The 12426-nt window shown below is 39.6% G+C and overlaps 1 protein-coding gene across 6 annotated transcripts in view; it reads right to left on the bottom strand.

The window, feature by feature from the left end:
• Positions 1 to 12426, bottom strand: part of ABCA8 (ATP binding cassette subfamily A member 8) — a 79667-nt gene that overhangs the window by 4335 nt on the left and 62906 nt on the right. For 5 of the 6 annotated variants that reach the window (XM_051825894.2, XM_070060397.1, XM_070060398.1 and 2 more), the window contains 6 exons: positions 4306 to 4420; positions 3266 to 3357; positions 1966 to 2126; positions 1429 to 1504; positions 1263 to 1357; positions 90 to 209 (listed from right to left, as the gene is read on the bottom strand). In XM_051825894.2, coding sequence (XP_051681854.2) covers positions 90 to 209; positions 1263 to 1357; positions 1429 to 1504; positions 1966 to 2126; positions 3266 to 3357; positions 4306 to 4420 — 659 coding nt within the window. Of the gene's footprint in view, positions 1 to 89; positions 259 to 1262; positions 1358 to 1428; positions 1505 to 1965; positions 2127 to 3265; positions 3358 to 4305; positions 4421 to 12426 lie in introns of all 6 variants that reach the window. The other variant, XR_011383399.1, reaches the window with a different exon arrangement.

Raw genomic sequence — 12426 nt, 5'->3', positions numbered from 1 at the left:
GTGAATACTGACAATTTCAACAGCAAAACTTGCTTTCCTCTGGTCCATAAAACAGAACGGTCAGGTGCTGGCCTTGGGCAGGCACTCACCTCAGCCGTCCAGACACCATGATGGCTACTCGGTCACACACAGCCTCGGCTTCTGACATGTAGTGCGTGGTCAGGATGGCGCCTCTCTCTGTGTTTCTGAAGGTGGCCCGGATTGCCTGCCTTCATTGTCAAGAGAATATTTGCAATTAATGGAAGTCCTTTGATTAATCTGGAAATGGTGAAAGAAAACCTTACAAGGCAGAAAAGGAAAAACATTCACAAATGCAGATTGAGCAAGAGAGGGAGTCGGGCAGGATGAAGACCAGCAAATGAGTTTACGGGGGAAAACTGGGGGCTTGAAGGAGGGATGTGGGAAGACAGTTATTGGAAGGAGATATGAAAGAAAAATTCTGAGCTAGAAAACAATTGTTCCTGAGAAGGCAGAGGGCAAACAGAGACCAGCTGAACTGCAGAGTCTTCAGGACCCCACAGGAAGGAAGGAATGCAAAGAAATGCACACTTGACAGCATCCAGAAACCCCAGACTTCACAGGCCCTTGGAAATGATCCTCCCGCTAAGATCTGAAGTCACTGAATCACATACAGTACTCAGGGAGAAGCTTTGTGCACCCACAAGACCAAACAAGCACCTTCAACTCTGAGGAATATGAAATTCCAGAAAGCTTGTTTCCCAGTATAAAACTGGTTGTGGGGCCGGCGCTGTGGCTCAGCGGGTTAACGCCCTGGCCTGAAGTGCCGGCATCCCATATAGGCACTGGTTTGAGACCAGGCTGCTCCATTTCCAATCCAGCTCTCTGCTGTGGCCTGGGGAAGCAGTAGAAGATGGCCCAGTCCTTGGGCCCCTGCACCCACGTGAGAGACCTGGAAGAAGCTCCTGGCTCTCAGCTCCGGCTGTGCGGCCAATTGGGGAGTGAATCAGTGGATAGAAACCTCTCTCTCTGTGTGTGTCTCTCCTCTCTCTGTGTACCTGTTACTTTCAAATAAATAATAAATCTTAAAAAAAAAAAAAAAACTGGTTGTAAAATATCAGGGAAAGGTTTTTCTTTTCTTCTTCTTCTTTTTTTTTTAAGACAAATATTAGTTCCTAATGACAGGAGTAGTGTTTGCTACCTTTCCAGTTTCAAGGGAAGGTTCTTGTTTGCTTAAGAACATGAACAAAATCCATGTCTCCCAGCAGCCTGCACACCGGCCCTGCCCTGGCGATGGTTCTCACCACATCTGCTGCTGCCCCTCGGGGTCCATCCCGGTCGACGGCTCATCCAGAAGCACCACCGACGGACTCCCCAGGATGCTCAGCGCGAAGCACAGCTGCAAGGAAAGAACCTGCTGGTCCACAGCTGCCTGCGGGGTGCGCAGGTGGCCTCGCGCTCCGCCCCTACCTTTCTCTTTATTCCCTCAGATAGGGTCTTCACGGGCGCCTTCAGCTGGTCCTGCAGCTTGAGTGCATCCGCCAACCTGCAGGGAACACAAGAGCCGTTTATGGTGTCCCGGGCAAGGGGGAGAGTGGTTGGGGGAAGGGGTAAGCAAGAGTGGAGGAGTACATCCCAGAAGCCCAGTTCTGAAAACACGTGGGGGTGGGCAGTGACGTCAACCTCTTCAACTGGTTTGGTTTCCCAAAGGAAGATAGCCTTTGCCTCTTGTAAAACTGTCAGCACATCTCATGTGTGAAAATACTTGGCTGCCAGCATCATTTACACTTAAAATTTAAATACATTCAATATAGTGTATTATTGAATATTTACATGTGTGGGGGGCGTATGTTTAAAATGAGGGAAAAATCACTTTGTACGTCCACTTGACCTAGTCTTGGTCAGTGCTTATGGCGTCCTATTCCAAGTTTCCTGTGGATATCATCATGCCCAGCCTTCTCTGTCCCTTTGGGTATAGAACAGCACAGACCTGGCTCCCCTATATACCGTGAAATGGCGATGTTGGCTTCTGCTTTCTTCAGCCCTTTCACGGCTGCAAACACCTCCAGGTGTTGTCTCACTGTCAGACTGGGCCACAGTGCATCCTCCTGAGGACAGTACCCCAGGAACCCCAGGGTGTCTCCTCTGCTGCTCCCTTTCAGTAGCACCTATGGGTCAAAGTTCAGTCTTAGAGCCTGTGTTCCACATTGCTTCTCTCGTCCCGTGACATCTTTCTCTTCCTACTAGGTTCTGTCACAGTATAGCAAAGGAGAAAGGATTTGTTCAGAGGATGGACATACCAAGGCAAGCACATGTAGAGATGACAATGGCCCCATGTTGAAAAGTGATCATCAGGAAAATGCAAATTAAAACCCCAAGAGATATCACCTTGCCCCTGTCAGAAGGGCTATATCAAAACAAAGAATCATAACAAGTTCTGGTGAGGTTGAGGAGAAAAGGGGCTCCCTTATGCATTGTGGCTAGGAACACAGATTGGCATAGCCATTGTGGAGAACAGTATGGAGGTTTCCCAGAAAACTAAACATAGAACTACCATATGGTCCAGCAGTCCCACTTCTGGGTAGATACTCAAAGGAACTGGATTAGCATATCTAAACGATAGCTGCACCTCATGCTCACTGCAGAATTATGCACAATAGTCAAGATATGGAGGCGACCCAGGTATCTGTCATCCGATGATGGATAAAAAGTGTGGTGTACATACATTTTGAAATGCTTTTGATATAAAAAGGAAGAAATCCTGTCATTTGTGATAACATCGATGAATCTGAAATAACCACTCCATCTCAATGAAATAAAACAGGCACAGAAAGACCAGTATCATGTGATCTTACTATATGTGGAATCTAAAAAAAAAGCTAAGCTCACAGAAGTACAGAGAAGAATGAGGGTTACCAGAGGCTTGGGAGAGAGGGTTGATGGGGGAAAAGAGAGGTGTGGATCAAAGGCCACAAAAGTTTCAGTTAGATTGGAGGAACACACCACAGTGGTCCATGGCACAGAATTGTGATTATAATAAATTATAATGCAACATATTATTTCTCAAATTGCTAAAAGATTAATTTTTAATGTTTTCACCACAAAATAATGGTAAATATGTGAGGTGGTAGATGTTTAATTAGTCTAATTAAACCATTCCACATTGTAAACATATATTGAAACATCACAATGTCCATTTATTCTTCAATATATTTTCCAAAGCACTTAAAACTACTGAGAAATAACATTTTTTCAGGTTGTCACGTAAGTATTGCTGGATAATATGCTGTTAATCTTGTCCACCTACCTGTCCTGCGCTTGGTTTAGTGTCTCCAGTTATCATCTTAATCGATGTGCTTTTACCAGCTCCATTATGTCCTAATAACCCTAAAATTTCACCTGAAAAAAAGTACATTAAAATAATAGCAAGTATTATTAGAAGTCTCACTCTGTGGTAACTGCTGTGCTATGTGTTCTGTATGTAATATCTCACTTAATAGGCATGATGACTGACTCTGAGAGGGGTTATAAACTCTCAGAGTTTTAGTTATGTGTCCAAGGCCACAGAGACCGAAAGAGGGTCAAAGTCACACTTGGAAGCAGCTATGTTGGATGGAGGCAGGCAAAATTCAGCAAAATAGACTCCTCTTAGGCACATTGATCAAGACTTCAGAATGTACTAGCATGTTTCCAGTCAGTTCCCTGGTGAACAGTTTTGGCCATTAGGCCATCACTCATGTTAATTGAACGGAAAGTTGTGGTTTCTATAGCTTATTTAAACAGAAAGCTTGTGGATTTAATGTAGAAAATACTATGTCCCTATTCAAAGGGAAGTTGATTTTGGTTAGATAGGAAACAGATGGGGTCACCCTGCAGTCACACGAGAGACACCATGGCTTCTGAGAGTACTGAACTTTTTTTTTTTCTTTTTTTCTTTTTCTTTTTTTTTTTTTTTTTTTTGACAGGCAAAGTGGACAGTGAGAGAGAGAGACAGAGAGGAAGGTCTTCCTTTTCCGTTGGTTCACCCTCCAATGGCCGCCACGGCCAGTGCACTGCACTGATCCGAAGGCAGGAGCCAAGTGTCTTTCCTGGTCTCCCATGGGGTGCAGGGCCCAAGCACTTGGGCCGTCCTCTACTGCACTCCCGGCCACAGCAGAGAACTGGCCTGGAAGAGGGGCAACCGGCACAGAATCCAGCGCCCCGACCGGGACTAGAACCCGGTGTGCTGGCCGCAAGGCGGAGGATTAGCCTATTGAGCCGCGGCGCCGGCCTGAACTTTTCTTTTTAAAGATGCTAAATGTTGGAGGAGGTTCCCGAGTCAAAAGTGGAAGAGCTACTGTGTCCAACCTTTCCTAACACAGAAAGAGATATTTCTAGTTGCTATTTTCTTCTTTTTCTTGGAAAAGCATTTCTTCTTGTATGCATACTCCTTGCGTAGACAGCTGGCAATAATGACTGGTTTCTGTAAATGAAAATTGATACCAAAAGAGATTTTTATGAATATATTTGAATATTTTCATATTATATTAATATACAAGAGTACTTTAAAAAGTTAATCTGAAATGGAATTAAAAATGTTTATTAACTTTGAAATCCATATGTAGTTTCTTCATAATACATATCTCTATAAACTTTTGAAGCTTTTTATATATGAATGTTATATATTCATATATTGTCATGCATACAGTCATGTTAGAGATGGACTCAGTTTGTTCTTAGTTCTTCCACTGTGCTCTTACAAATTTATTTTGTTATTCCTGTCATAATCTATGTAATCCCATTACTGTTAACTAAACAGTTATTTTGAAACCTCAGAGCTTTCCCTGTACCTACATGGGAATATGGTAGGAAATAGTTGCCTCGCTTTCAATAATGCTTTAAAACATTTTTGAAAACTCAACTAAACTTAAAATTTAATCTACAGGACTATTTTAGAATGCAGTAATATTTTATTCCAAAGCAATATCTTTTTACATTTTTGTACTAAGGATGGATGGTTGACTTTGAAAGTGGGCATCAAGCTTGCTTGCTTATCTCATAGTGCAAGTTCTTTGATTCATAGATGGAGAAGATCTACTTTAAGAACCAAAGCTAAAACATATGAAGGAAAGTTGCAATTCAGAAACAAAGTTTCACAAAAACCACCACCCCATCCTCTTGGGTAGATCAATTTCAACCATTATTCTTGTGCTTTATACTATAGAACATTTTGACTGGAATTCTGACACCAGGTAGGTGTCTGTGACTTTGAGAACAATCATTCAGAATTTAAAGTAATCAACTATTTTAAATATAGATGCTGTGAGTGCTTTAAAAGCTAAAAACTTACAGATTTTTAAATGAGAAATGAAAAATCCACTGAGATATTCTCTGGGGGTAAATTATTGTATTTTGTTGGCTAAATAAACTATCTGAGAAACTAGTAAAGTCTTATACAGTTAACATTGCAAAATGTCTGCTGGGAAAAGAAAGTAAACCAAATCACAACAGTACCACTTTCAGCTGCAAATACGAAGTTTGTGCTTAAATTTTTTTCATCTATAGAATTAAACTTTTGCCTTTCAAATAGAAAAATGAGGAAATAGTTGCCATTTGACTTGAATTCCTCAAGTGTTGGTGCTGAAAGTTCATAGAACCAGATCTAATTTTAAGACTTCTTGAGAGTTGACCCAAGTGTGATTAAAATATTCAAGGTGCTGAATGACTTTTGAATCTTATAGTTTTAATTGTACCAGTGGTGTGAAAGTGTGGGGAGTAAAATTGCGGGTACCTGAGCACAGATAAAGGCAGTGTCCCACAACTTTAAGTTCTCAGTGAATTATTTGCCACCATGTATTTGCAGGGCAAAAATGGGCTGTATCATTTTAAAATGTAGCCTATGAAGTAGTTAAAAAGTAATCATTTTATTAAAATTAAGCTCATGTACACATCTTAATATACTGAATAACAAAACAAAGAGTGCACATAAGGCACTTCTACCACATGCTGAAGAATGATGATTATCTAGAGTACAATTGTTAGAGCTCTGAGCTAAAAGAGGTGTTTTATAAATGGAATTGCATCTTATTTTTTCAAAGAACGATTGACAAACTGTCAGTCTGAAATGTGGCAGATTTTTTTTTTTCTCAAAATACAAAGAAGGGAAGATGGTAGAAAAGGGAGGGAGCTTACTGCTCTAGTTTAGGGGAAGATAGTTTAACAAAAGTTGAGAGAATGAAATCTCAGGGGAGATTTAGGGAGAAAATGTTAGGGGAAATGCCACACAAATTAGAGGGACCCTGTGGACCCACGTGGAGGATGTGTACGCACACAACTCAGGACCCTAGCAGCCAAGAGCCTCAGCACCAGCTTTGGAGAGTGAGGTGAGATCAGATTGCAATAGCCCAAGCCACTGGCAATAAGGCTGTAGGAGGAGCCTGGCAGAAGTCTGGCTTGGAGCACTATGAGGGGCAGTGTAACTGCCAATCTAGAGGAGAAAAAGAGTGGGCATGTTTCTCTCTTCCCAACCACCTTGCCCCAGCATCCTATAACAAGACAAGAGAGGGCAGGTGCCATTTTGGACATATGTAACAGCTGCTCCAACTGTGTCTGCATGGCCAGCAACCAGCTGAGAGGAGATGCCTGAGTTGGGCTGGGAGAATTGCCAAGGGGCTGGGTGCTCATGACTGTGGGAGGCTTGTGTGCCAGGACTGTGAAAACACTGTGGCTGTTTGAGAGGGCACAGGGTATGACTGGGACTTTGGGCAGTCATTGTGGGTGGCTCCACATGCTTGGGGCTCCCTGATAACCTGGTGAGGGTCATTGCTGTAGGATCCATGTTCACACTGTGGACTGCACAGATCCTTTGTGTAGTTCTTATGGTAGCACAGATGAATATTATACCCACTGAGACAAGTGCTCAGGCACTTGTCTCCTTTGAGGAGAGGAGGTGAGCATGAGACTTCACTAACAGAGCAGAACAAACCTCCCCTCTGATAGAAATAAAGAGATTTACCACATCCAACCTGAGTGTTACCTTGAACACTCCCTTAACCCTGGAGCACTGAACAGAGCTCCCTGGCCACAACTGTCACATGCCTCTGGGTATCCACTGAAAAAGCAGACACTCCACTAAGCCACAGAGGTACAGTACAAAGATAAAGGCCATCATGGGGAAAAAAATGAACAAGTACCACCACAAATGCCTAATAATAAATGTAACAATTTCAGAAATAAGAATAAGAAAGACAACGTGATGCCCCCAAAAGAACACAACATTACAATACTACAATGTGAAGATGAAAAGATTGAAGAAATGCCAGAAATGGAATTCAAAAATGTGACAGTAGGATTACTTAGAAGTATTTGGAAGCAAATCCATGAACTAATAAAATCCATACATAACATAAAAGAAAATTTCTTCCATGAAATTGAGATCTTAAAGAGAAATCAAAATGAAATCTTGGAAATAAAGAATTTAATAGAACAAATGAAAAAATGTGGAAAGCTTTAATAACAGACTCGGTGAAGCAGAAGAAAGAACATCCCAGTTAGAAGACAATCTCTGTTGGGACATGCTCAAGCTGACTTGCCCCAAATGGTAGAGTTAGAAACATACCAGGGGATTCCAATTCAATCCCATCAAGGTGGCATGTACCAATGCCATCTCACTAGTCCAAGTGATCAATTTCAGTTCACAATTGATCATAATGAAAGGACTAAGAGTCAAAGGGAGCACATAAACAAGTCTAGTACCTGCTAATACTAAACGATAGGAATAAATAAAGGGGAGAGTGATCCAACATGGGAAGCAAGATACTCAGCAGACTCATAGAATGGCAGATGTCCTAAACAGCACTCTGGCCTCAGAATCAGCCCTAAAGGCATTCGGAGCTGGCTGAAAAGCCCATGAGAGTATTTCAGGCATGGAAAGCCAAGACACTCTGGAAAAAAAAAAACAAAAACACCTAAATGAAAGATCTCTGTGAGTGAGATCCCAGTGGAAAGAACAGGTCTTCAAAGAAGGAGGTACCTTTCTCTGAAGGGAGGAGAGAACCTCCACTTTGACTATGACCGTGTCTAAACAAGATAAGAGTTGGAGAACTCAGAGGGCTTCCATAGCCTTGGAAACTCATGACTGGAGCATAGGGGGATTACTGATGCCATAGACAGGAGTGTCAATTTGTAAAGTCAACAACAGGAGTCACTGTGCACTTACTCCTCATGTAGGATCTCTGTCCTTAATGTGCTGTACATTGAGATTTAATGCTATAACGAGTACTCAAACAGTATATTTCACTTTGTGTTTCTATGGGGGTGCAAACTGTTGAAATCTTTACTTAATGTAAACTAAACTGATCTGTAAAAAAAAAAAAAAAGAAAGAAATTATCAATTCCCAACTTGACTCTCACGGGATTAAACATGACAATAGGTCTGATCTGATTTCATCATCATTTAAAAAATCATCTATTATTTTTCACTTTATGTTTCTGTGTGGGAGCAAACTGTTGAAATCTTTACTTAATGTATACTAAGCTGATCTTCTGTATATTAAGAGAATTGAAAATGAATCTTGATGTGAATGGAAGGGGAGAGGGAGTGGGAAAGGGGAAGGTTGCGAGTGGGAGGGACGTTATGGGGGGGAAGCCATTGTAATCCATAAGTCGTACTTCGGAAATTTATATTCATTAAATAAAAGTTAAAAAAAAAAAGAAGACAATCTCTGGAAATTTTGCAGTTAGACAAAAAAAAAAAAAAAAGGAAGAAAAAGAAATTAGAAAACTAAAAAATACTGTTGGGAATCTACAGCATACTATCAAATGACCCAACACATGGGACATGGGTACTAGGAGTTCCTGTAGGTGTGGAAAATCTCTTAATAAAAGTACAAAGAAAATTCAAAGTAAACATTAAGAATATTTACACAAAAATGGCAGGGCAAAGCAGTTACTTATCAATAGTAACCTTGAATGTAAATGGCCTCAACTGTCCAGTTAAAAGATAGAAACTATCAAAATGGATTAAAAAACAAAATCAATCTATTTGCTGCCTACAAGAAAACATCTCACCAACAAAGATACATGCAGACTGAAAGTGAAAAGATGGAAAAAGATAGTCCATGCTAACAGAAACCAAAAAAGAGCTGGTGTAGCCATCCTAATATCAGACAAAATAGACTTTAACACAAAAATTGTTGAGACAAATAACGACACTATGTAATGATTAAGGAATCAATTTAACTGGAAGATATGACCATTATAAACATATATGCACCTAATTACAGGGCACCTGACTATTTAAAAGAAATGTTAATGGACCTAACGGGAGACATAGACTTCAATACAATAATGGGGAAATTCATTGTAAGTATACCACTTTCAACAATAGACAGATCAACCAGACAGAAAACCAGCAAGGAAACTACAAAATTAAATGACACTATAGACCAAATGGACCTAACGGAGAGCTACAGAACTTTCTGTTCCACAGATGCAGAATATGCATTCTCACCAGTGCACAGAACTTTCTCTAGGATATACCACATGCTAGACCATAAAGCAAGTTTCAGCAAATTCAAAAGAAATTGAAATCAGACCATGCATCTTCTCGGACCACAATGCAATGAAGCTGGAGTTCAACAATTCAGGAATCTCTGGAACATTTGCAAACACATGGAGACTGAACAACATGTTCCTGAATGCACAGTGGGTCACTGAAGAAATAAAAAAACTTTCTGGAAACAAATGAAGATGACAATAAAACATATCAAAACTTATGGGATACAGCAAAAACATTGCTAAGAGGAAGGTTTATAGCAACTGGTGCTTATATCAAGAAAATTGGAAAGGCACCAAATTAATGAGCTATCGATGCATCTCAAGGACCCAGAAAACAACAGCAAACCAAACCCAAAACTAGTAGGAGAAAAGAAACAATTAATATTAGAGAAGAAATAAACAAAATTGAGACAAAAACCCACAAGAGATCAGCAAAATGAAAAGCTGGATTTTTGAAAAAATAAACAAAATGGACATACCATTGGCCCAACTAGCCAAAAAAAAAAAAAATGAGAGAAAAGACCCCGATCAATAAAATTAGAGATGAAAAAGAAAATGTAACAACAGACACTGAAAAAACAAAAAGAATCATCAGAAATTACTACAAAGAACTGTTCACCAATAAACCTGGAAATCCAGAAGAAATGGATAGATTTCTGGACACATACAACCTACGTAAATTGAGACATGAAGACATAGGAAACCTAAACAGACCAATAACCAAGAAAGAACTTGAATCAATAATAAAGACCTTCTCAAAAAAGAAAAGCCTGGGACCAGATGGCTTCACTGCTGAATTCTAGCAAGCATTTAAGTAAGAACTAATTCCAATTCTTCTCAATATATTCAAAACAGTTGAAAGGGAGGAAATCCTCCCAAACTCTTTCTATGAAGCCAGCATCACCTTAATTCCTAAACCTGAAAAAAATACAACAGGGAAACAGAACTACAGACCAATTTCCCTGATGAATATAGATGCAAAAATCCTCAACATAAAATTGAATGCAACAACACTTCAGAAAGATCATTCACCTGGACCAACAGGGATTTATTCTTGGTATGAAGGGATGGTTCACCATTTGCAAATCAATCAATGTGATATACCACATTAACAAATTGAACACCAAAAACCATATGATTATCTCAATAGATGCAGAGAAAGCATTTGATAAAATACATCACACTTTCATGATAAAAAATTTAAGCAAATTGGATAAAGAATTAACATTCCTCAACACAATCAAGGCAATTCATGACAAACCCACTACCAATGTCCTATTGAATATGTAAAAGTTGGAAACATTCCCATTGAGATCTGGTACTAGACAAGGATGCCCACTTTCACCATTGCTATTCAATGTAATCCTGGAAGATTCAGCCAGAGCCATTAGGGCAAGAAAAAGAAATCAAAGGGATATGAATTTGGAAAGAGGAAGTCAAACTATCCCTAATTGCAGATGATATGATTCTATATATATATATATATATAGGGGATCCAAAATATTCCACTAAGAAATTATTGGAACTCATAGAAAAGCTTGGTAAGGGTATAAAAACAACACACAAAATCAACAGCCTTTGTGTACAAAGACAATGCAATGGCTGAGAAAAAATTTCTAAGATTATTCCCATTCACAATAGTTACAAAAAAATCAAATATCTTGGAACAAATTTAGCAAAGGTTGTCAAAGATCTCTGTGATGAGAATTAGAAAACATTAAAGAAAGAAATAGAACAAGATACCAAAAAATAGAAAAAAATCTTCCATGTTCATGGATTGGAAGAACCAGTATCATCAATATCATCAAAATGTTCATACTACTGGAAGTAATCTCCATATTCAATGAGATACAAATCGAAACACCAAGGATATTCTTCTCAGATATAGAAAAAATGATAATGAAATTCCTTTGGAAACATGGGAGACCCCAAATAGCTAAAGTAATCTTACACAACAAAAACAAAGCTGGAGGCAACATGCTACCAGATTTCAAGACATACTACAGGGCAGTTATAATCAAAAAAGCCTGGTATTAGTACAAAAACAGATGGATATACCAATGGAACAGATTGGAAACTCCAGAAATCAACCCATGCATCTACAAGCAATTTATCTTTGACAAAGGAGCTAAAATCAATCCCTGGAGCAAGGACAGTTTCTTCAACAAATGGCCGGGAAAACTGGATCTCCACATGCAGAAACATGAAGCAAGACCCCTACCTTACACCTTTCACAAAAATACACTAAAATGTATTAAACACATGAATCTATGACCCAATACCATTAAATTATTAGAGAATATTGGGAAAACCCTACAAGACATTGGCAAAGAGTTCTTGGAAAAGACCCCAGAGGCACAGGCAATCAAAGCCAAAATTGACAAATGGGATTACATCAAACTGAGGAGCTTCTGTTCTGCAAAACAAACACTCAGCAAAGCAAAAAGGCAATCAACAGAATGGGAAAAATTATTTGAAAACTATGCAACTGATAAAGGATTAATATCCAGAATTTATAAAGAGATCAAGAAACTCCACAAAAACAAAACAAACAACTCAGTGAAGAAATTGGCAAAGGACTTAAACAGGCATTTTTCAAAAGAGGAAATCCAAATGGCCAACAGGCACATAAAAAAATTGCTCAGGATCACTAGCCATCAGGGAAATGCAAATCAAAACCACAGTGAGGTTTCACCTCACCCCTGTTAGAATGGCTTTCCCACAGAAATCAACAAACAAAAAATGCTGCAAAAGTTGTAGGGAAAAAGGCACTCTAATCCACTGTTGGTGGGAATGAAAGCTGGTAAAGCCACTGTGGAAAACAATGTGGAAATCTATAGAATACAGATCTGCCATGTGAGCCAGCCATCTCACTCCTGGGAATTTACCCAAGGGAAATGAAATCAAGATATGACAGAGTTATCTGTACCC

This window comes from Oryctolagus cuniculus, chromosome 17 (genome assembly GCF_964237555.1).
Source record: "Oryctolagus cuniculus chromosome 17, mOryCun1.1, whole genome shotgun sequence".
In the NCBI taxonomy this organism is placed as follows: Eukaryota; Metazoa; Chordata; class Mammalia; order Lagomorpha; family Leporidae; genus Oryctolagus; species Oryctolagus cuniculus.
Note: the sequence above shows the minus strand (reverse complement) of the source record. Positions and strands in the feature narration are given on the sequence as shown.